The 26147-nt window shown below is 39.4% G+C and overlaps 1 protein-coding gene across 2 annotated transcripts in view; it reads right to left on the minus strand.

Moving 5' to 3' along the window:
• LOC134529281 (zinc finger protein rotund-like) overlaps positions 1-26147 on the minus strand; it is a 368803-nt gene that overhangs the window by 221055 nt on the left and 121601 nt on the right. For both annotated transcript variants that reach the window (XM_063363185.1, XM_063363184.1), the window contains exon 2: positions 25679-25750. In XM_063363185.1, the coding sequence (XP_063219255.1) occupies positions 25679-25750 (72 nt within the window). The remainder of the gene's footprint in view (positions 1-25678; positions 25751-26147) is intronic.

Genomic DNA, 26147 nt, shown 5'->3' on the forward strand with positions numbered 1-26147 from the left:
CAAGACTACTTACGGCATAGAGGACACCGATGGATCCACTAGACTAAACAAGAGTGATCTGCATTACGACAATAATTTTCCTTGTCCTGAGCATGATGGTATTAGCTCACCGATCGTGAGGAAGAACATAAATTGAAGGATGCTAATGGCTTCGGGAAGACTGAAACTAATGGAAGTATCAACACCGTGAAAAGTGAGAATACATTCAAGCCTATATTCAGTAGATCCTCCATTCTTTGTAAAAATGATGGACTCCTAAAAAGGAAGCATGAAGACGATGAAGACACTTCGACATCATCGATAGCGAATTCATAAGGTAATCTGGGTGAAGAGGATGTCTTCTACAGTGATTGTTACAGTGACTCTGAGGCTGTTGACAAAGGCATAGCCTGTGATGAAGCACCTAGAGCTGACAAGATCGAAGAATGTGGCGATGTCCTGAGACCGAAACGATGGAAACGTGGTGTTATAATAAATAAATCTGATAATGCTTATTATTATCACTGGGACGATTGTGATATTAAAAGTATTTATAATAAACAAGCAAGTAAGATGGTGGTAGAAGAGATTGATTACACATCAAAGAAAGATCCAAACATATTGGTTGACCGGCGAATACTTCTACATGGCTCGCTTTGTGCAGGAAACTATTCGTGCATTAAAGAAATATCCTTCATACTCAAAGAACTGAGGAAAGCAATACAATAATGGCTTCTTTAACTTGTATTTGTCTAATGTTGAGAAGTAATTAAATATTGAAAGTAAAAATTTAATGTTTTTATTTCTTGTATTTTGATTTCCTACTAAGCCTGTGTGTTTCCGCTACTGTATGTGTGATTATTCCTTTTCCTGTGTTTACTGTGTGTACGTTCCGTTTCCTGTGTGTACTGTGTGAACGTTCCGTTTCCTGTGTGTACTGTGTGTACGTTCCGTTTCCTGTGTGTACTGTGTGTACGTTCCATTTCCTGTGTGTACTGTGTGTACGTTCCGTTTCCTGTGTGTATTGTGTGTATACGTTCCGTTTCCTGTGTGTACTGTGTGTACGTTCAGATTCCTGTGTGTACTGTGTGTACATTGTGTGTTGGAGCCGAGTAGACTTGTATCCATGTAGCTTCATAGACATGTAGTTTAGTAGCCATGCGGTCTTTTAGTCATGCAGTCTCGCAGCCATGTATAACTCGGAACCAGCTAGATCCTTTTAGACTCGTAGCCTTGTAGCCTCGTAGTCTCTTAGACTCGTAGCATTGTAGCCCAATATCATTGGAGCTGTTGAAAGAAAAGGCAGTTGGAGCATTTGGAGCTGTTGGAGCATTTTGAGCTGTTGGAGCATTTGGAGCTGTTGGAGCTAAGAAGTAGTCGTTGCACGTCTATGCAGGGCTAAATGTTTATAAGATTCCTGGCTTTCACAAGAGATTCTGTAGTAGTATAGAAATTGTGTAATAAATATTATGTTTGTAAAAGACTTTGTGGTGTTTTATTTCTCGAACCTTACACTTTTCTGGTACTTTTTTAAAATTGAAGTTGTTTTTTATCGGCAAAGATCGTATCAAGGACATTAGTCGATCTTATCAATCAGTATATAGATTACAAATTTTATTTAATGAATTTTGAACTTTTTCCCGAATCTCTAGCATAACAATTACGAATTTCCAATATGGTGGTTTTGATATCTGATAGGATGATGGTAGTAGAGGATTTAAAGTCTCTTTAAGAATGTTGAATGTGGTTTATTGGAATTATTATTTTTTTCATAAAATTAAACATTATTGCATCGATCGAGTATCGAACCTAGGACTGGAGCGGATCGAATCAATATGTAAGTTAATGAGTGTTTTTTTTTGATGAATTTTTGATTTTTTTCCCGCATCTCTAGCATTAAAATTACGGATTTCAAGATGGCGGCCGAATTTCAAGATGGCGGGGACACCTCGGTAATAAATGAATACCGTACTGTAGCAGGTTAGAATAAAATTATCCAGATGTAAATGTACTCTATAATACGAGTACACACACACAAGATGGTGTACTTAAGCAGGTGGTAGCTCCTGGTAGCATGTACTGAACATAAAATGTCGGATCCATGATGGTCGACAAGGACAAAGTCAAATTTCAAGGTCAAGGGCAAATTTCAAGGTCAATGTCAAATTTCAAGGTCAAGGTCAAATTTTAAGGTCAAGGTCAAAGTTCATGGACAAGGTCAAAGTTCAAGGTCAAGGTCAAAGTTCAAGGTCAAAGTCAAATTTCAAGGTCAAGTTAAAAGATCAAAGTCAAGGTCAAATTTCAAGGTCAAGGTCAAATTTTAAGGTCAAGGTCAAATGTGTGGTGACCAGGTAATTATACTAACATGGTATCAGCACACTCTAGTGGACGAAAACAAGACGGTGATCTCCAGCGGGTGATTTCAAGATGGTGGACATGTCGTGTTACCAGGTGATGATATATGTACCTTGGTATTTGTTGGTGGTAGATCAGTCTAGGTAGCTTTCATGGAGGAAGGATCGGCCGTTTACTCTCGCCGGGAATCGAACCAAGGACGTTAATTGATCTTATCAAACGGAATTCAAATAAGTTAATTTTTTGATGAATTTTGGAATTTTTTTCATTAAAATCGGATAATAAATAAATATTTTCAAGATGGCGTCCAAATTTCAAGATGGCGGACGTGACATCATACTGCCGGATGATATATATGCTATTAACAATGTGGTGGGGGCCAGTCAGCCTGCACCCACCACGGGGGAAGGATCGGTCACCATTTTTATTTTTTGGACTCGTCGGGTTCGAACCGAGGACTCCGAGCTCCGTGTTGTAAATGTATGTTTTTTAATATTTTTTATTAAAATTTTATTATATAATTTTTTTTTCATTTTTAATTTTTTTTTCATTAAAATCGGATAATAAATAAAGATTTTAAAGATGGCGGCCATAACAATAATTGCAACAGTGACATCATAATTCAAAATGGTGGAAAACAACGCCGGAATGTTCGAGAAAACAAAATGACGTCATCCAAAATGGCGGATACAAAATGGGATACATGATCTACTTGTCCCGTTACGTTATGCCCCGTTACGCTGTGTCCCGTTACGCTGTGTCCCGTTACACCGTGTCCCGTTACATTGTGTCCCGATACACTTATCCAAGATGGCCGCCGTGACGTCACATTCCAATATGGCGGTCGGCACCTCTGGCACCTCACCCTGGACCCTGTGCCAGTATGCCCATTTACATACTACTCATTACGTTCGGGTAAGGATAGCGAGTAAGCCTTGCCTTTTTGGGATACAACCGTAACCTAACTCGTGGGACGTACTCCACAACGTGTCCAAACCGAATCCCAGTATGAAATAAAATCGGTGACAGTTTTAATAAACGATGCCCTGCGAGAGACTAGAAACTGGTTTCAACACAATCTAGTGGACGTTTCGCAATAATCGATACAATTTTACGGCATAAATCTTAAAGAAAGCAGCACCGTGGCACACATTAAATAGTTGTTCTAATTTTCTCAGATACTTTTTAAGTTTCGATTATTCATTATTATGACCATGAAAGTGTACAGAATGTGTTCCAGAGTAGTTTCTCTACCATAAAGTTTCATTTGGCACACCAACACGCTTGTTTCGTCCCCCGATGATCACAAAAATTACCATATGAGAGTTAATGGCGCCAGACGCGGGTCCGCCACCTGGACGAAATCAACGAAAAAGTGAGCTCTATGCTTCATGTACGGAATTCGGGAAACATATCGGTCTATGGATAGGACACCAGAATCCTTTTCCTAAAAAGTAGTATATGAATGGGCATCCGACGGCAGGCGCAGGCGCGTGGATTGTGATTGTCGGTCCGCCATCTTGGATTGTGACGTCACGGCGGCCATTTTTGACTCAAAATTCCTCAAAATTCCTCAAAATTGACTCAAAATTCCTCAAAATTGACTCAAAATTGACTCAAAATGACTCAAAATTTCCCGTTTTAAGAAAAAATTTCCCTTTTTCGAGGGAAAAATTCCCGTTTCGATGGAAAATTAGGATTTCGAAAAACCACAAATGTCTTTTGCCTTAGAAAGAACACAAATTCCTAAAACTGGCTTAAACCGGTGAGGGCAAAAAATATAAAATCAACAGATCCTTCCTCCACAGAAGCCACCTTCAGTCTGACCTACCTCCACCAATAACAAGGTATTTACCATCAGCTGGTATGACGTCATGTCCGCCATCTTGTCTTCGTCCACTGGAGACCGCCATCTTGTTTTCGTCTGCTAGAGTGTGCTGGCATCATGTTAATATATTGTTCTGTTCTCCATACCTTTAACCTTGTATATTGACATTAAACTTTGACCTTGACCTGGAACTTTGACCTTGACCTTGACCTTTGACTTTGACCTTGACCTTTGACCTTGACCTTGAAATTTGACCTTGACCTTGAAATTTGACCTTGACCTTGAAATTTGACCTTGACCTTGAAATTTGTCCTTGACCTTGATCTTTGACTTTGACCTTGACGTCCATCATGGATCCGATATTTTATGTTTAGTACATGCTACCAGGAGCTACCGCATGCTAGTGGTCTTGGACACCATCTTGTTTTCGTCTGCTGGAAGCCATCATCATTGTATCGTTGGCTAGAGTGCGCTTATGCCATGTTAGTTTAATTCTTATCCGCTAGAGTGCAGTTATCATTTATTATTACTGAGGTGCCCACCATCTTGAAATTTGGCCGCCATCTTGAAATCATGTAATTATTTAGCTAGAAATGAGGGAAAAATTCTAAAAGTCTCCGAAAAAATCAATTATTAATCTACAAATTGAATCAATGGATTCCTGTACACGGTTCGATTCTTGACCAGAGACAGTTGTAACTAATTATTAAATACATTTTAGATTCTGTTTTCCATTACCTTTCGCGGAGTTTATTGACCATTCACTCCTAAATTCACCTAAAAAAATCACTCATTCAAGTAATGATTGATTCGATACTTGGTTCGATCTATGGTCGAAGCTAAAAATAAATTTAAATACCAGATAAGTGTAAGGTTCGAGAAATAAAACACCGCAAGTTCTTTCACTCACATAATATTTATTACATCATTTCTATTCTACTACAGGATCACTTACGAAAGCCAGCAATCTTATAATCATTTAGCCCTGCATAGGCGTGAAATGACTAATTCTTAGCTCCAATCGGTTTATACTAGACAGAGACCAACCAGATCCTTTACTGACATAGTTCTCCTCTTCTTGACAGAGTTTCAGGATACCGTTTTTGACAGTTTGCTTCACATCGTCAGAACTGTATATTACTGCAGCCGGCGTCTTGAATGCACATTTCTTCAATTTGTCATCTAACGGATATGCCTTTCCATATAAACAGTCCAGCCACAAGTTATACTTCAAAGGTCCGTTTGTTGCTACATCATCAGTAAGCTGATTGATTATGTTCTGTCTGATATCATCGAGAAAAGTACAAAAGTCCATCAACTCACCGAACGTATTTAAATAATAGTAGGCTTTCAACGTTCCACGAAATGCAGACTGCGCCAACTAGAAGCCATTATCGTTTACTTGTAATGCCTCGATCACAGTCTTAGGTTTAGTTCCATGTCCAGATACCATAGCAATCGGTTGCTGCGTATCTGTTTTTTTTTTGCCTGTACGCTCACAAGCCTTCAACCTAAACCGAGGAGTCGAAATTTCTGCAGGTAGTTCTGCAGTAGGCGCACGGACTTCACCTTTACATTTTTTCGCATATCGTCGCAAATTATCAATTAGAGTAAACCATTCATGACACTCATCACAGCGAAACTTCTACGAGAAGGATTCTTAATGCATTTGCTCCGCTCATGACTTCGTGCATCATGGGAAAATGCGATCGACGTATCACAGTAGCTGCAAGGATACCGTGGTGATGAAGACTAACCTTTCAGACCTGATCCAGATGTTGATGTTACTACGATTTTACCATCTCCAGGCATACTCTTATGAACATCAATGCATCGTTGTTGCGCCGAAACCTTTTCTTTCTGACGCACAGCAGGAGCTTTGCATGCCTTCATGTGCGTTTTCATATTATCTTTTCTAGCAAACTGCTTATGACATTTCTCACAACCAATCATTTTACGATAAAGGTTCTTAGCACATTCGCTCTTCTCGTGTCGTCGAGCATTGCTGTTGTTTGAGAAAATCTTGTCGCAGTAACAGCTACGATGTTCGTTAGTTGTCAAATCAGCATCCATTGAAGTCTCCATCGAGTTCGAATCGTTGTTCGTCGTGGTTTCCTGCACAGCCAGCTCTGTAGTCATTAAGCTCTCTTCTGCTGGTGGTACCACGACTGATGAAGTCTCCTCCAATGTTGTCGTCCTCGTTGCCAACGGGATCTGCACCTTCTTCGTCGTCGCTGACGTCAAGGTTCCCGTAGACGATGGTAGTACAACGTCCATCATGTTCGTCGTTAAAGTCGGTAAAGATGCCATCGAGTTCGCAAGATCAAGTAATTACGCGACTTATGCACCAGATGAATCAAATTAGGTGATCCTTACAACGTCGTCAGTAACAAACTGAGCGACCCGATGTCTAGGACTCGCTTATATACATGCACCGGATGGAATAATACGCTAGTCAAATCAATATCAATTTACTATAATACTAGAGTCAAATCAACATTAAAAATAGAAGCACCATCAAAAAGTCAGCACATTTTGGACGCGCCGTCAATAAAAAGGAAGCACATTCTACAAAACGAAAGCTCATTTAACGAAAAGGAGGTACATTCGCACTTACTTTAAACTCGATAGGATGCGATCGTCAGTGTTAAGCTAGGATATAATATCTACATCAGTCTATGAATCCACCAGTTAGTAGTTCCATAAGTAATTTGCTTCATCAGTCTTTTGGCTACAATATTCGTTGGCTACAATTTTCGTAGGCTCCAATATTCGTTGGCTCCAATATTCGTTGTCTCCAATATTCATTGGCTCCAATTTTCGTTGCCTCCAATATTCGTTGACACCAATATTCGTTGGCTCCAATATTCATTGGCTACATTATTCATTGACTCCAATATTCATTGGCTCCAATATTCATTGACTCCAATATTCATTGGCTCCAATATTCATTGGCTCCAATATTCATGGGCTCCATTATCAATTGGCTCCAATTGCTCCAAATGCTCCAACAGGCTCCAAAATGCTCTATCAGTCTTTTGGCTCCAACAGTCTTTTGGCTCCAATATTCGTTGGCACCAATATTAATTGGCTCCATTATTCATTGACTCCAATATTCATTGGCTTCATTATTCATTGACTCCAATATTCATTGGCTCCAATATTCATTGACTCCAATATTCATTGGCTCCAATATTCATTGGCTCCAATATTCATGGGCTCCATTATCAATTGGCTCCAATTGCTCCAAATGCTCCAACAGGCTCCAAAAGGCTCTATCAGTCTTTTGGCTCCAACAGTCTTTTGGCTCCAATATTCGTTGGCACCAATATTCATTGGCTCCATTATTCATTGACTCCAATATTCATTGGCTCCAATATTCATTGACTCTAATATTCATTGGCTCCAATATTCATTGGCTCCAATATTCATGGGCTCCAATATTCATGGGCTCCATTATCAATTGGCTCCAATTGCTCCAAATGCTCCAACAGGCTCCAAAAGGCTCTATCAGTCTTTTGGCTCCAACAGTCTTTTGGCTCCAATATTCGTTGGCACCAATATTCATTGGCTCCATTATTCATTGACTCCAATATTCATTGGCTTCATTATTCATTGACTCCAATATTCATTGGCTCCATTCTGCTAGCTTGTGAACTTCTCATTGTTTAGCAAAGATATAGTTCTAGTACAAGCCAGAATTTTATGTATTTTTTGTATTTTTTTGCCATTTTAAATTTTTTATTAATTTATTTGTTATTTATTAAATTTTCTTTCCTGTAATTTTATGATTTCAAAGAAAACGTGTGTTGATTTTCTCCGTGTGCTTCTGATTATTCTTGTCAATATTTTGGTGGTTTTCTCCGTGTGCTCCTGATTATTCTTATCAATATTTTGATGGTTAATCCGTGTTCTTGCGATCAATCCTGCGGTTTCGGTCAAAGGTCAAGGTCACACCCATCCAAGATGTCCACCGTGACGTTGCAATCCAGTCAATGTCTATTGGAGCCAATGTCTATTGGAGCCGATGACTATTGGAGCCAATGAATATTGTAGTTAATGAATATTGGAGACAATGAATATTGGAGCCAATGAATATTGGGGCCAATGAATATTGGTGACAACGAATATTGGAGCCAAAAGACTTTTGGAGCCAAAAGACTGTTGGAGTCAATAAATATTGGAGCCAATGACTATTGGAGTCAATGACTATTGGAGCCAATGTTTATTGGAGCCAATGAATATTGGAGCCAATGAATATTGGAGTCAATGAATATTGGAGCCAATAAATATTGGAGTCAATGAATAATGGAGCCAATGAATATTGGTGCCAACGAATATTGGAGCCAAAAGACTGTTGGAGCCAAAAGACTGATAGAGCCTTTTGGAGCCTGTTGGAGCATTTGGAGCAATTGGAGCCAATTGATAATGGAGCCCATGAATATTGGAGCCAATGAATATTGGAGCCAATGAATATTGGAGTCAATGAATATTGGAGCCAATGAATATTGGAGTCAATGAATAATGAAGCCAATGAATATTGGAGTCAATGAATAATGGAGCCAATTAATATTGGTGCCAACGAATATTGGAGCCAAAAGACTGTTGGAGCCAAAAGACTGATAGAGCCTTTTGGAGCCTGTTGGAGCATTTGGAGCAATTGGAGCCAATTGATAATGGAGCCCATGAATATTGGAGCCAATGAATATTGGAGCCAATGAATATTGGAGTCAATGAATATTGGAGCCAATGAATATTGGAGTCAATGAATAATGTAGCCAATGAATATTGGAGCCAACGAATATTGGTGTCAACGAATATTGGAGGCAACGAAAATTGGAGCCAATGAATATTGGAGACAACGAATATTGGAGCCAACGAATATTGGAGCCTACGAAAATTGTAGCCAACGAATATTGTAGCCAAAAGACTGATGAAGCAAATTACTTATGGAACTACTAACTGGTGGATTCATAGACTGATGTAGATATTATATCCTAGCTTAACACTGACGATCGCATCCTATCGAGTTTAAAGTAAGTGCGAATGTACCTCCTTTTCGTTAAATGAGCTTTCGTTTTGTAGAATGTGCTTCCTTTTTATTGACGGCGCGTCCAAAATGTGCTGACTTTTTGATGGTGCTTCTATTTTTAATGTTGATTTGACTCTAGTATTATAGTAAATTGATATTGATTTGACTAGCGTATTATTCCATCCGGTGCATGTATATAAGCGAGTCCTAGAAATCGGGTCTCTCAGTTTGTTACTGACGACGTTGTAAGGATCACCTAATTTGATTCATCTGGTGCATAAGTCGCGTAATTACTTGATCTTGCGAACTCGATGGCATCTTTACCGACTTTAACGACGAACATGATGGACGTTGTACTACCATCGTCTACGGGAACCTTGACGTCAGCGACGACGAAGAAGGTGCAGATCCCGTTGGCAAAGAGGACGACAACATTGGAGGAGACTTCATCAGTCGTGGTACCACCAGCAGAAGAGAGCTTAATGACTACAGAGCTGGCTGTGCAGGAAACCACGACGAACAACGATTCGAACTCGATGGAGACTTCAATGGATGCTGATTTGACAACTAACGAACATCGTAGCTGTTACTTCGACAAGATTTTCTCAAACAACAGCAATGCTCGACGACACGAGAAGAGCGAATGTGCTAAGAACCTTTATCGTAAAATGATTGGTTGTGAGAAATGTCATAAGCAGTTTGCTAGAAAAGATAATATGAAAACGCACATGAAGGCATGCAAAGCTCCTGCTGTGCGTCAGAAAGAAAAGGTTTCGGCGCAACAACGATGCATTGATGTTCATAAGAGTATGCCTGGAGATGGTAAAATCGTAGTAACATCGACATCTGGATCAGGTCTGAAAGGTTAGTCTTCATCACCACGGTATCCTTGCAGCTACTGTGATATGTCGATCACATTTTCCCATGATGCACGAAGTCATGAGCGGAGCAAATGCATTAAGAATCCTTCTCGTAGAAGTTTCGCTGTGATGAGTGTCATGAATGGTTTACTCGAATTGATAATTTGCGACGATATGCGAAAAAATGTAAAGGTGAAGTCCGTGCGCCTACTGCAGAACTACCTGCAGAAATTTCGACTCCTCGGTTTAGGTTGAAGGCTTGTGAGCGTACAGGTAAAAAAAAAAAAACAGATACGCAGCAACCGATTGCTATGGTATCTGGACATGGAACTAAACCTAAGACTGTGATCGAGGCATTACAAGTAAACGATAATGGCTTCTACTTGGCGCAGTCTGCATTTCGTGGAACGTTGAAAGCCTACTATTATTTAAATACGTTCGGTGAGTCGATGGACTTTTGTACTTTTCTCGATGATATCAGACAGAACATAATCAATCAGCTTACTGATGTTGTAGCAACAAACTGACCATTGAAGTATAACTTGTGGCTGGACTGTTTATATGGAAAGGCATATCCGTTAGATGACAAATTGAAGAAATGTGCATTCAAGACGCCGGCTGCAGTAATATACAGTTCTGACGATGTGAAGCAAACTGTCAAAAACGGTATCCTGAAACTCTGTCAAGAAGAGGAGAACTATGTCAGTAAAGGATCTGGTTGGTCTCTGTCTAGTATAAACCGATTGGAGCTAAGAATTAGTCATTTCACGCCTATGCAGGGCTAAATGATTATAAGATTGCTGGCTTTCGTAAGTGATCCTGTAGTAGAATAGAAATGATGTAATAAATATTATGTGAGTGAAAGAACTTGCGGTGTTTTATTTCTCGAACCTTACACTTATCTGGTATTTAAATTTATTTTTAGCTTCGACCATAGATCGAACCAAGTATCGAATCAATCATTACTTGAATGAGTGATTTTTTAGGTGAATTTAGGAGTGAATGGTCAATAAACTCCGCGAAAGGTAATGGAAAACAGAATCTAAAATGTATTTAATAATTAGTTACAACTGTCTCTGGTCAAGAATCGAACCGTGTACAGGAATCCATTGATTCAATTTGTAGATTAATAATTGATTTTTTCGGAGACTTTTGGAATTTTTCCCTCATTTCTAGCTAAATAATTACATGATTTCAAGATGGCGGCCAAATTTCAAGATGGTGGGCACCTCAGTAATATTAAATGATAACTGCACTCTAGCGGATAAGAATTAAACTAACATGGCATAAGCGCACTCTAGCCAACGATACAATGATGATGGCTTCCAGCAGACGAAAACAAGATGGTGTCCAAGACCACTAGCATGCGGTAGCTCCTGGTAGCATGTACTAAACATAAAATATCGGATCCATGATGGACGTCAAGGTCAAAGTCAAAGATCAAGGTCAAGGACAAATTTCAAGGTCAAGGTCAAATTTCAAGGTCAAGGTCAAATTTCAAGGTCAAGGTCAAATTTCAAGGTCAAGGTCAAAGGTCAAGGTCAAAGGTCAAGGTCAAGGTCAAAGGTCAAGGTCAAAGTTTAATGTCAATATACAAGGTTAAAGGTATGGAGAACAGAACAATATATTAACATGATGCCAGCACACTCTATCAGACGAAAACAAGATGGCGGTCTCCAGTGGACGAAGACAAGATGGCGGACATGACGTCATACCAGCTGATGGTAAATACCTTGTTATTGGTGGAGGTAGGTCAGACTGAAGGTGGCTTCTGTGGAGGAAGGATCTGTTAATTTTTTGTTTTTTTGTTGATTTTTGTTGATTGTTGTTTTTTCGCCCTCACCGGTTTAGAACCAATGACGGGAATCGATATAATCAGAATTCTATTAAGTTAATTTTTTGATGAATTTTGAACTTTTTTTCATTAAAATCGGATACTAAATAAAGATTTCCAAGATGGCGTCTAAATTTAAAGATGGCGACCATAACGATAATTGCAACATTAATAGGATCCAATATGGCGGTCTTAACGTAAAGTGTAAGAATGACATGGTACTCAACCAAGATGGCGGGTGTAACGAAATATGCAACATTTATATAATCCAAGATGGTGACCGTAACAATAACTGCAACAGTGGTTTTTAAGATTTTTATTTAATTCGATCAAATATTTTTTTTAATGATTTTTAAAATTTTTCCCGATTTTCTAACATAAAAATTGCGGATTTTCAAGATGGCGGGCGTAACGAAAATTGCAACGGTGACGTCATAATCCTATAAATGGCTTAACGCTGGCTTGAGTTAAGGATGCTTAAGCCAGTTTTAGGAATTTGTGTTCTTTCTAAGGCAAAAGACATTTGTGGTTTTTCGAAATCCTAATTTTCCATCGAAACGGGAATTTTTCCCTCGAAAAAGGGAAATTTTTTCTTAAAACGGGAAATTTTGAGTCATTTTGAGTCAATTTTGAGGAATTTTGAGTCAATTTTGAGGAATTTTGAGGAATTTTGAGTCAAAAATGGCCGCCGTGACGTCACAATCCAAGATGGCGGACCGACAATCACAATCCACTCGCCTGCGCCTGCCGTCGGATGCCCATTCATATACTACTCTAAAAACAAGGGACTGGCCATGTCCACATGTGCACTAGAAATACAGTTTAGGGCACAGGTGTAGCATATTCAACACCTAAACCATTATTTTTGTGCCTTGGAATACAGGCCTAAGTAAATTTATCCAAAATCGAGCATGCAAACAATTTATCTGGAAGAAATCACACAGTGTAAACTGGCAACCGCTCCGATTCAGCCGCATAGCGCGACATCGCTTAAGCCAATAATAAACCTGTCACTCTAGAAGTGCCGATTCACGAGAAACCCAACGAAAATAGACTTAGCTTATCATTTCGATGACTTCGAGTCATCAAAGATGTATGAAAGGGTATGTAACTATAATAGAACATGAAGAAATGAATGATTGGGGTAAACGTGAGTACCCCGAGAAAACCCACTGACCTCCGTCAACGTCCGCCACGTTTACCAGCCAGGGATATAACCCAGACAACCTTGTGTGGAGGCGAGAGTTCTGAGCACTCCATCGCGGTGTTCCCAGCAGCAGCCAGCCGACAGGTGGCATCGGACTAAGTGTAACAAATCTATGGACTCTATCTTTCAGGTCCCTGGACACGCGAGATTCACAAGTCAACATTAAGTAGAGGTGCACTCTAAAAATAGTTTTTGGAAATTTAGTTACAAACGATATTAATTGTAAAATTGTGGAGCAGAGCTTTGTACTATTTGCAATTTTACAAAGCTGTGCCTTGCAGATTTGCAACTGATATCGTTGACAACTAGATTTCCAAGGATTTTCCGTGTAAAAAGAACAAAAACATTTACAGTAAGTGAAAATTTCCCAAATTAATTCTAGAACAAAGTACTCTTAAAACACATGCATCTGCTTGACTTCATCGATTAGACTACAGTTTTCTTGACTCACCCTATAGACGACCCTAAGTCAGTTCTAACAATCAAATTTTCACCCATCAATTTACAACTATTCCGAGGAATCAAAAGTCTTTGATTTTCTTACCGACTAATTAGCAGACTTATATGGCTTGAAATCCTATATAACTGCTGAGTCTAACGTGGGGCTAAAAGAATACTAGAAACAATCGTGGCAACTTCAGTAGGACTTGTCATATTACAGCTTAACACTGAATCCTAGTTATAAACGCAATAGCTAAGTAATTCTGAACAAAAAATTAATAATTTAGTCACACATTTCTAATACTAGTTATTTTTATTTCAGCTGGTATTGTGAAGCGTAAAACGTAAAAATTATTAATAACTATTAATCAGGAAAATGTATTATTAATTCTAAATATGTGATCCCTGCTGTAAACATAGTTTAAATTACACTAACTAAAAACAGTAGTAGTAGTAGTAATAGTCAATTCTGTGACAATATATTTCTAATGGTTTTGTGACTTGCATTTCGTGTATCTTCGGGTAAAATCGGGTATTTCCGCTACTGGTTGCCCATTATTGGGGGATTTAAAACAACGATCTTTAACGTTTCCAGTCGTAATCCAGTACGATATTTAACTGGTTGTATACGAAAGTATGCTTCTGTGGCCTGCGGAACTACTAGTACCGCAAAAATAGTTCTATTAGTATGGACTAAAAAATTCGCGGGTTGAATGAACTCTAGGATAAACTCCACGATCCCCTACAAACTCGGGCAAAACCACATGATCAATGGCTACTGACTTGTGAGACTTGTAAACTGGGTCGCTTCCCATTCGATACTTCGTTGTTCGAAGGTTTTCATTGGCTCAAAATCCTTCATATAAACTGTGAGCCAATCACAGAAGCAATATGAAGTTACTTGGATTCTAGCATAACGCGAAATGAATCCGCTAATATTTCCGGTCTCTACTTTTATTTGACATCATGTGGAGTTAATTAAAATTTCTAAATAAGTTGAAAAGTGGCATGCAGGAAAGTGGATATGAACTCACGACAATCATCATATTAGCGTTACGTTACGTGGAAGTGATCATGGCTACCAAAGTGTCCTTGAAATGAAAGTTGTAATACGAGTATGAATAAAATAACAGGTTATCGGCACTCGCAAATCACAGAACTTGATATCGTTTATATCAATATAAAATTCTTGCATAGTTTGCCTTAATACTCCACAATCAAATAAATCCATCAGAATCAACTTATTTGAAAATGTTATTTTAATGCCGGGTTCACTAAGTCGAGTTTTCGTTTCCTTAACAGTAGTGTCTCTTTTATTGTTTTCTTTATGAAGATTTTGGACCTAGAGCAGCTTAATGAACAGTTAGCTGGAATAGTGACTCGCCTTTTCTTTATTTTTGACGTATTGACGTATCACTTTATTAATGATTGATGTCACTCCACTTTGTACAGTTCTATTTGCTACTAGGAATTATTTTTTAAAGTGAAACTTCTCTGCTGAGGGGCAACAATTTTCGAGCGTTACAAAAATTCCTATTGCATGAGGGGAAATAGCTAGGTATGTGTTGGGGGAACCAGTAAAGGAGACGGCAGGGAAAGGTATAAATGTCTTAGTATACTTGCACGCTAGCATACTTGCGAACTTGCACACTTGCACACTTGCATACTTGCGCACTCGCGCACTTGCATATGTGCAGTTGTTTCTTGCGGTGGTGCGTCGAGCGATCCCCACTCCTGGGCCGTTGGCGCGGTCGGTGATCGCTGGAGCAGCCTTGAGCGGGCTCCGTGTGGTGGCGTGCGGCTCAGGTTGAACCCTGCCATGCTGAAGGGATAGGCGGGTTACGGCGGTAGGGACCCACTCGCGCTTGACGCCACCCAGACTTTAGGGAGTATTTGGGCAGAGGATAACACAACGGTGTTTGAGCTAATTGTTTTGTACCACGGGCCATATTCGCAAGAAAATATTGTTCTTTCAAGTATGTTTTATTTTAATCCATTGTGTAAATCAATATTGCTAAACAGTGTTAAGTGATTATTGTTTTTGTTGTGCAACTTAATATTTTTGTTGGGGTAATGCTTTTCACACTTTAGTTTTACATGGTAAATTATTTGTCACGAATTATTATTTTTTTAACTAAATCACACACCATATTATAGTTATGAGCCCACGAGCGTATAAATATTTTAAGTTCAACTAAGAGGCGTGAATATTGCTTGATTGGATTGTAGCTGTGGGCGACTGTGGCTCAAGAACATTGCATTAAGCTATGTCCGGTTCGTAAGCCAGTTACCTACCTCAGACTCCACATGTCCATATGGACAATTAGTTAAGCTACATTAACTACCTAACTATCGGCAAGCTTCAACTTTAAGAATTATTTCAAACAAATTTAATTGTACTTTTACGCAAGTTTCTTTTAAATTTACGAGAAAAAATTAGTACTCTGTTTAAAAGAATCTACAATTTGTTTATTCGTGTAGAAAGAGTTATTTCTCTTGAGATCATAACCGCTTCCTTAGTATTCTTTATTATTATCTAGCTTCTATAAGAAATAGTAATAATTTATCTCTGTCTATACCTAATTAGCAATAATATTCACTTCTGTCGCAGATAGACTTCACGCACACATTTTATTTTAACTTTATAAACACAATGCCGTACTTGTGAGCTATAACTACGCTTGAACACTACCCGCCCGCAAGAACGTATTTAGCAGACCTTAACCCGTATGAAAGCTAAATATACTGGTGGTCAAGTAAGTAGTGTCCAACCAAATTTTATGTATCCCTATTATTATTAATATTTTTCCTTCCACCGTTGGTGGTCAAACAGAAGGGACGTGGATGATGGGGAAGGCCTCGAGTTGTGTTTACAATTATTTCCCCCGGGTTCCACTTGAGTTATCAAGCAGGTTTTAGCGAACGACCGGCCAAGTTCCGACGATTGGAACCTCTGTGCTTACGCGACTCCACACGGTGGTCTCCGGGAGCCCCCAGAACCCTCTAGATGGATGACTCAGGGTCGATGAGAGAGCGCCGCGGAAGGGAGGTAGCGAGGCCAGGCCGAGGTATGCGCTGCGTCAATGGACCGCGGGGCCTAAAGGCCAGATGACCGCTAGAAGGTCCATTGGCCCGCCTCGCAACCGTGATCCCAGTATGTTTGTAACAGAATAATAAAGGAACTCTGTAAGTCGAAAGTAAAAACAAGGTAGTTACAGGGTTATTCATCTAACAGATATGTTTTGGAATTTTAAGATTATTGTAGGAGCCAAACCGTATTGTTTCCTACTCGGTGTTTATATGTACAAGAGAGTGTCAAGCCTAAGTCTCATCGGACGAGGTGAACCTTGTATAGTTCATCTCCCGCTTGCCAGATTGACACTAACCAGCTTCTTAACATTAAAACTCTTATTTTATATACTTTCAATAATTACAATAGAATAGGTTTTAGTATATTTTTAATTTTAATATTGATGATTTTTTTTAGACCGTAAATAGTGACATTTGATGGTATTTATACATTCGTATACATTATGAAAAAAGGGGGGAGGGGTGATAAAATCTAAACACTAATTATTATTTTACAGGTGAAAATATTTGTAATAGTCAGTCACTATAAATAACAATTTAATTTATTATGGCCTATAGCTACACAGCGCCAAGACTTTTAATATAGCACGATATAAAACATTTAAAAAAATCTGTTAAAACCAAGCTATTGTCTTTCTGTTTACGTTTCATTAGACGTAATCATTAAATATTACCAGATGATTCTATTGATGAAATACAGCAATTAAATATAATTCCAAATTTGTGATTTCAAATTTTAATTTTAAAAATAAAAAGTTTTAAGTACTTTCTAAAAAAATCCATTAAAATATAAAGGTTCGCCTAAAATTTTCGTGCTCTTGGGATATATATATAGCAAAAGAGCACAGAGAAACAAGGTCAACGCTGGTAGCAGATGACGTACCTACATTGGAAAGAGGGTGTGACTGTACATTCAAATGCCCACTGCAATCTAAGCACGAAATGCTATAGCACAATCCCCACGCAAGTTTCGCTTCTGTACAGCAACCTGTTCTTTGACCAACGTGAATCCTAGGTCGCTCCGTGTTCAGTTAGTGAATCATCCGGGACAAATGCGCGGCGGTTAATGCGACAGCCACTTGTGTTCCACACTTTAATGATGGCGGGCGTGACGGCATTAATCACGGAGCATCTTGTTTCATTCTCACGCAGCAGCACACACACACACATACACGCCCTTAAACATCTATCATTTCCGCCATGAAGCGCATTAAGAATCGCACTGGCAGGCAGCAGGCGGCAGGAAACCAAACTTGAAATTGAATCTTCCCCGAGCTCACCTTGGGTCGTTTTCCATTAACGAAACATTCTCTCCCCCCCCCCCCCCCCTAAAGGCGCGACCTACTGCGCAGACTAATAGCTGCATCATTTCTCAGCGCGAGGTGAGCGTCAAGGCAGCGAGGAATTGGGTTGGGTGGCGAGAACATGGGTTGGGCGGCGAGGACTGGGGTTGGACGGCGATAACTTGGGTCAAGGCAGCGAAGACCTGAAATGGGCAGTTTGGACTTAGGTCCAAAAACTGTAACCGGGTATAGCCGAAAAACTAGAATATAACGTGAATGGAACTAAACTTCAATCTCCGATATTTGGATGAACGCTGCGAGGACTTTAGTTATGCGGTGACGACTTGCTTCAAGGCGCGAGAATTTAGGTTAAAGCAGCGAGGACTTGGGTCCAGTCGGCATGGACTCTGGTTGGTCTACGAAGTCTTGGTTCAAGGCGGTGAGGACTTGGGTCAAGGCGGCGAGGACTTGGGTCAAGGCGGCATGGACTCGCGTATTGGCGGCGAGGACTTGAGTCAGGGTGACGAGGACTTGGGTCAGGGTGGCGAAGACTTGGGTCAAGGCAGCGAAGACTTGAGTTGGGTGTTTTGGACTTAGGTCAAGGTGGTGAGAATTTGGGTCAAGGTTGCGAGGACTTGGGTCAAGGCACGATAATTTAGGTTAAAGAGACGAGGACTTGGGTCCAGGCAGCATTGAATCGCGTATTGGCGGTGAGGACGAGTCAAGGCGGTGAGAAATTGGGCAAGGCGGCATGGTCTCGCGTATTGGCGGTGAGGACTTGAGTCAAGGCAGTGACGAGATGCATCGATTTGGCGAGTACTTGGATTGAGGCGGCGAGGACATGTGTTGGGTGGTGAGGTATTTCGTCGGCGGCGAGGACTTGAGTTGTCTGAAAAGGACTTGGTTCATGGCGAGTTGGACTAGGGTCTAGGTGGTGAGTACTTCGGTTAGGTGGCAACGACTTGGGTTGGTAAGCAAGGACTAGGTTGGGCGGCGAGGACTTGGGTTGGAAGCGATTACTTGGGTTGGGCGGCAAGCACTGTAGTTTAGCAGCGAGGACTGGGGTAAAGGCGGCGAGGACTTGAGTTGGGCGGTGAGTATTTAGGTTAAGGTGGTGAGGAGTTGGGTTCATGACAGCTAGGAACTGGGTAGAGTTGGCGAGGTCTCGGGTTAAGGTGGTGCGGATTGTGTCGTGGCGGTGAGTTTATTGGGCTGAGGCATGTACGACTTGGGTCGAAGCGACATGAATTCGTATCTTGGCGGCGAGAACTTGTGTCAAGGCGGTGAGGACGTAAATAAAGTTGGTGAGGACTTGAATCGAGGCAGGTAGTACCTGGATCTAGGTGGCTAGTACTTGGATCGAGGTGGCTAGTACTTTTGTCGAGATGTTGAGAACTTGGGTCAAGGCGGCGAGGACGTGGGTTGGGCGCGAGGACTTGGATCCAGGTGGCGAGGACTTAGATCCAGGCGGCATGGACTGGAGTATTGGCGGCGAGGACTTGGATTGAACAGCAAGGACTTGGGTCAAGGCTGCGAGGACTTGGGTTGGGTGGCGAGGAATTGGGTTGTGCGTCTATGACTTGGGTTGGGCGTCTATGACTTGGGTCAAAGCGTGACAACTTGGTTTGGGCGGCGAAGCATTTGGTTGGGCGGCGATTACTGCTGGGGTTGTATGGCGAGGCTTGGGTGGGACAGCGAGGACTTGGGCCAAGGTGGCGAGGACTTGAGTTGGGTGGCGAGGACTTGGTTTGGGTGGCGAGGACTTGGTTTGGGTGGCGAGGACTTGGGTTGGGCGTCGATGATTTGAGTCAAGTTGGCGAAAACTTGGATCAAGGCTGCAATGACTTGGGTTGGGCTGCGAGGACTTGGGTTGGGCTGCGAGTACTTGGGTTGGGCTGCGAGGACTTGGGCTGGGCTGCGAGGACTGGGGTTGGGCTGCGAGAAATTGGTTGAAAGCGGCGAGGACTTGGGTAAAGGCGGCGAGAACGTGAATCGACGATTGAGAACTTGGATCGGGTCGGCATGGAGTCGGGTCGAGACGACGAGGTCTTGGGGCTACATTCGACAGTCGCGATACTCGGCATCAGTGTTGCCAAATATCGGAGATTGATGTTTAATTCCATGTCAGTTATTTTCTGTTTTTTTTCTGTTGTATCCGGTTACAGTTTTTTTTAAATAACCCGTTTATTTGATTTTGCATGAGAACTTTCATTTTTAAATCAAGGGATTGAAAAATTTAATTTGATTTGCATCTCGTCCTTATAAAATTATTAATAGACGGCAACACATTACGACATAAAGCCAGAATGTTGGGGAAGGAATAGGCCATAGTAATTTTTTTAAGCGAATATTTGCCTGGAGTGGTTTCGGAGAAACCATGGAAAAATAAAATATGTTGGCTGAATCATGTTTCTAAACAGGACATTTTAGAATGCAATTTCATTGTCTTATCAGTGTGCCACTTAAGTACGTTAAAATAAGTATATCATGCGTTCTTTGAAAACATTTATTTATAAATAAACAAAATAATGTCAATAGGCAAAATCAAATTTTTAATATCGAACCATTCCATTTTTAAAAATTTTTTTAGTTTTTTTTTTTTATTTGGGGGAGGGGGGGTTTATCATTGAGGGCTGTTGTAGGTATAGTACTGATCCAAAACCATGTTGCATTAAAATTTTTTTATAATTAATAACGAAATATATTTCTGTGATTATTTTAAGGACTGTCTTTACCTCACATTTTTAAGTTAAAAATTTGTGAAAACTTTGCCAGTACGACCGCCATCTTGGTTGAGTATTTTGTCATCGTTACACTTTATGTTACGTCCGTCATATTGGATCCTATTAATGTTGCATGTTTCGTTACGTCCGCCATTTTTAAATTCTTTATGTATTATCCGATTTTAATGAAAAAATTCCAAAATTCATCAAAAAATTAACTTATTAGAATGCTGATTGATTAGATCAATTTCCGTCTTTGGTTCGAAACCGCTAAGAGCAATCGGTCGATCCTTCCTCCACAGAAGCCACCTACAGACTGACCTACCACCAATACCAAGGTATATATCGCCAGCTGGTATGATGTCATGTCAGCCATCTTGTCTGTTGGAGACCGTCATCTTGTTTTCGTCTGCTAGAGTGTGCTGGCGACATGTTAGTATAACTTTCTGTTCACCATACCTTTAACCTCGACTTTGGCATTGAACTTTGTCATTGACCTTGAACTTTGACCTTGATTTTGAACTTTGACATTGACCTTGAACTTTGACATTGACCTTGAAATTTGACCTTAACCTTTAAATTTGACCTTAACCTTGAAATTTGACCTTGACCTTGAAATTTGACCTTGACCTTGAAATTTGATCTTGGCCTTGATATTTGACTTTGACCTTGACGACACTCATGGATCAGACATTTTATGTTCAGTACATGCTACCATGAGCTCCCGCCTGCTAGTGGTAATTGCCACCATCTGGTTTTCGTCTGTTAGAGAGCACCATCTTGTGTGTACTCGTCTTACCATCATGCTAGTTTTATTCTAACCCGCTACAGTGCATTAATCATTTATTATTATTTAGGTGCCCGCCATCTGGAAATTTGGCCGCCATCTTTAAATTCTGTAATTATTAAGCTAGAAATGCGGGAAAAATTCCAAAATTCACCGAAAAAATCAATTATTAATTTACAAATTGAATCGCTGGATTCCTGTCCTTGGTTCGATACTTGAACAGCGAAAAGTGTAACTAAATATTAGATTCTGTTTTCCATTATCTTTCGCGGAGTTTATTAATCATTTACTCTACGAAAAACAACTCAAGTCAAAATACCTGACCAACGAATTAAATACAGTGCCGATTAGCCTAATATGTAAGTCTAATTTTTCGATAATCTGAATAACCTATAAGCCGTTCATGTACAATATCATCCAGACATATAGACCAAGTGTCTCCGGACCATGAGACCGGCTCATAAACAATATCAGACATATAGGCTAGTCATTTCCGGTACGCATGACCGTCTTCGTTGCTAGCTAATTATATTCAATTAAACCAACGTATCATGTTTTAACGCTTACAAGAGGACCAAGAATCACATCAAAATGGCAGCACCATAAAAAAGGAAGCACATTTTGGAAGCACCATCAAAAAAGGAAGCACATTTGGAAGCACCGTCAAAACAGGAAGCACATTTGGAAGCACCATCAAAAAAGGAAGCACATTTTGGAAGCACCATGAAAAAAGGAAGCACATTTTGGAAGCACCATCAACAAAAAGGCAGCACATTTTGGAAGCACCATCAAAAAAGGAAGCACAATTGGAAGCACCATCCAAAAAGGAAGCACATTTGGAAGCACCATCAAAAAAGGCAACACATTTAGAAGCACCATCAAAAAAGGAAGCATATTTGGAAGCACAAGTTACGAGAACTAAGTCTTAGTTAGAAATCGGAATACAAGAAATAAAAACATTAAATTTTTATAACTCAAATTGTTTATTTTATTTCTTTACATTATACGAATGCAATTAAAACAAGCCATTATTGTATGTAGCCAGCTTTCCTCAGTTCTTTGAGTATGAAGGATATTTCTGTGATGCACGAATAGTTTCCTGCACAAAGCGAGCCACGTAAAAGTCTTAGCCGGTCAACCAATATGTTTGGATCTTTCCATGATGTGTAATCAATCTCTTCTACCATCATATTACTTGCTTGTTTATTATAAATATTATGATCTCTGGTGTCTTCCGTTTTAACACCAACGTCAGGGTAACTTTCACTATCGAGACAGTAATCGTCACAAGCTTGATCATATTTATTTAATATATCACGACGTTTCCCTCGTTTCGGTCTCAGGACACCCAACAAATGATTTCCCTTTCAGAATAATTTGCCCACAATGCACTGATATATCGCAAAACATCCTGTACGAAGAACCCATACTGTCCTTAGCTCCTTGAAATATAAATACATCCTTATGTTTCATCCCTGTTTAATACGCCTGAAGAATATATGTTTACATAATTTTTTCCTACATTTTTCCCCATTTACCCGATCCACCATACTCCGGGAAATTATGTCCCTAGCTACTCCTGAACTTTTACCTAACATGAACTTTAAGAGACAAGAATCATCCTCAAAAATACGTGCCTCATTTAATTTCACAACTTCCACCCCAAATCTTATCAATTCCTCGGTATTTTCCTGTCTTAATGGCGGGATATTTTCAATAGTATCTATTATGAATTTCTTTTACGCTGGCTGATTTATGAACGGTTAACAATTCTAATTGCTCTCCTAGAGGAAATTCTGTGAGAATATTGAGTAATATATTAAATTAAAATATTTGTGAGTACTAAACAACGTCAATTTTTCAATGACTAATTTTGTAAACAACACCGGATGCCCTTGCTCATACTAGTGCCACTGCTAGCGATCCTGCCTCATCAGAGATCATACTCATGACCCTGCTGGCGATCCTGTTTCATCAGAGATCATACTCGCGCCCCTGCTGGCGATCCTGTCTTATCAGAGATCATACTAGTGACCCTCCTGGCGATTCTGCCTCATCAGAGATCGCCGACTGCCAAGGAGCTTTCCCAGATTAATTCCTTCTGTCCAGTAACCTAGGTGCTGTCAGTATAAAAAAAAGAATGCAGCCACTATTGGGTTATAGAGTCCAAAGTTTTCTTAAACTGATTTCGTAACTACAATGTTAAACATTTCATCTCAAATTAACGGAGATGGTTGTCTACAAATGATCCAGGGTTTGTGAATTTATCTTAATGTTCGTACGGGTACTAAGTGCACTTTTTTCGAACATGAATGAAACAAATAATCTTAGTATACAAGCAAATTATTCAAAAATTTCTTAAGACTCATGCAAAAACACACTTATTCATGCCGAAAAGGAGAACGCGGAAGTCTAAAAGTCGATATACGGCGTTGTTTCTACGGAAAATGAAATTACGAAAAAATCTAAGTTTATTTCAGGTGAATTCTTCGTTATAAGCTCCGCAAATTAATTGTAATTACTACCGTTGTGGCTAAACATCCACAACCTGAAGGCTCACTTGGACTACTTGGTAAAAGATGAAGTGTTATTTAGAGAAAAGTTAGATTCTTCACAATAGGTTTCAATCCCATTTTTTCATGTTTGCAGAATGGCTCGGATTGGCCAAAGAGACTGTTTTCTTAGGCTTGAATGAGCCAATGACACCAAAGCTGTTGTTTTTAAATAGAGGGGCTAATGTGTATGTCTAGAGGGCCCGTGTTGTGTGTTTTAAGGGTTGCCAAGAGGACTCGGGTGCGTATCCTAGAACAGTACCTCAGATTGTTTTCGTTCGGAAAAACATGGGAGGGTCAAATATAACGTGACAATTTAAAGAGAAATTATATGTTATTTAAATGAGATCTTTTTAATTCAATGAGAACTAGGGCCATGTTTTATTTTTCGAAAAGATTTCGAGGATGGCTGAGTGTTAGAACACTTGCAAAGAAGAAACTTCTGCCGCGGGCATAGCCAATTGCAGTCTAACGAGCGTTGAGAATTTGCCTCGCGAAAATCGATAGCCCTTATAATAACGACAAAATTAAAAAAAAGAAAATTTTACCGTACAAAAATTTTAAGTAGGCAGAATTATTTACAAAAAAAAATTGTGTTTTAGGAAAGGAAAATAGAGCCTGACTAATCTTAAGTTCAAAGTATTGAAATTATTAAATGTCTGCAAATTATTTATGTATACAACACATACAATTGTTTATAAATTTAACATTTTGGGCATGTAATTTTCAGAAACTAGAACAAAAGATGCAATTTTACACAAATTTTTCCAAAGAAACAAATTGTGCTTGAGGCTTCGATAAATTTACCAGAATGAATATATTTTAGTAGAATAAATAACGTTTTAAATTAGGCATTTGGGTATTTATATATTAACACATATAAACATTGTTTAATTATTCAGTTTCCTGATTTTCGTCAGTAAACGGTACTTGTTAGGTTCGCACATACGTCACTGTAAAGGTGCGAAATATTTGTCAGAGTAGACCTTAATTTACAAGAACTAAGGAACTGCAAGAAAATAAAAATAAAAACCATGTATTTTGAAATTTAAGTTAACAAAACACAATGACATAAATAATTATTAGTGTGAACGATGAACGAGAGGTTAGACGCTAGACTAACAACCATAATATGTTGATTTCGATTCTCCGTTAAGTCACTCAGTATGTTAAAAGTGTTTATTTGAACAATTTAAGGCAATAATATTAAAAATCGGTCATCAGTATTCATTACCCATTTACAGCTTAATAGCTGTAAGCTAAGAAAATTATTTTTTTTGGCAGCAGTACTAATTAACAATTCATTGTTAACTTAAATTTACTCAGCAATTCAAAAAAAAATAAACTAAGAATTGTGGTAAATATTTACAAGCATGCATATTCAAATTTATACATCACAAAATAAAAATACACTAAATGCTGTGACATATTTACCAAACCATATCTATTGTAGTGTTATATTTTTATAGTATTTGTACTTGAGCACGAAAGTAAAAATTCACCAACATGTGTAGGTGGAAAATTATACTAACATCAGTGGAGAGACTGCTGCCACATACCAACATATTGTGTAAAATGTACAAGTTTGTTTTACGGTTTAGAAACCAAAGAACTATTCCTCATCTGCCAAACAGCAGTCTCGGGACATAAAGGAACTACTGACATTATAAAAAGGAATGTGACCATAGAAAGCATACAAGAACTCACCTCGTATCCCAGCTTGGAGGCCATGGACTGTCGGGGCCAGTACTCCACGTCCTTGCCGTGGGGACCACATTGCTGCAAGAAGATAAAAGGACGTCACTATCTCCGGTCTTCACACCACCAGGAAACAACTAAAGACAAGCTGCGCTAGTAGAGTAATATGGCCGATCCTGGCACTCCGTGTTTTGCACGGGGAACAAACACCCCGCTTCTGCGTTTGTATGTCCCCGTCAGTGTTAACATTCTCCGCGCTGCTATCACATTAGACTCTGGGCTGTGTCGAAAGTTGTCCGAACCAAAACTATTATTTTTAAAATCAATATTTTGCTTTTAACTTTTAAATTTTTGAATATTCAAACCGTTTGAGCCACCGACTACTATAAATATATGGTTTTAATGAAGCTTGAATAATACTTTAATATGGACTTCAACATGTAACTAAAAGTATTTATTAAATTTGTGTCGACTTATT

This window comes from Bacillus rossius, chromosome 2 (genome assembly GCF_032445375.1).
Source record: "Bacillus rossius redtenbacheri isolate Brsri chromosome 2, Brsri_v3, whole genome shotgun sequence".
NCBI lineage: Eukaryota > Metazoa > Arthropoda > Insecta > Phasmatodea > Bacillidae > Bacillus > Bacillus rossius.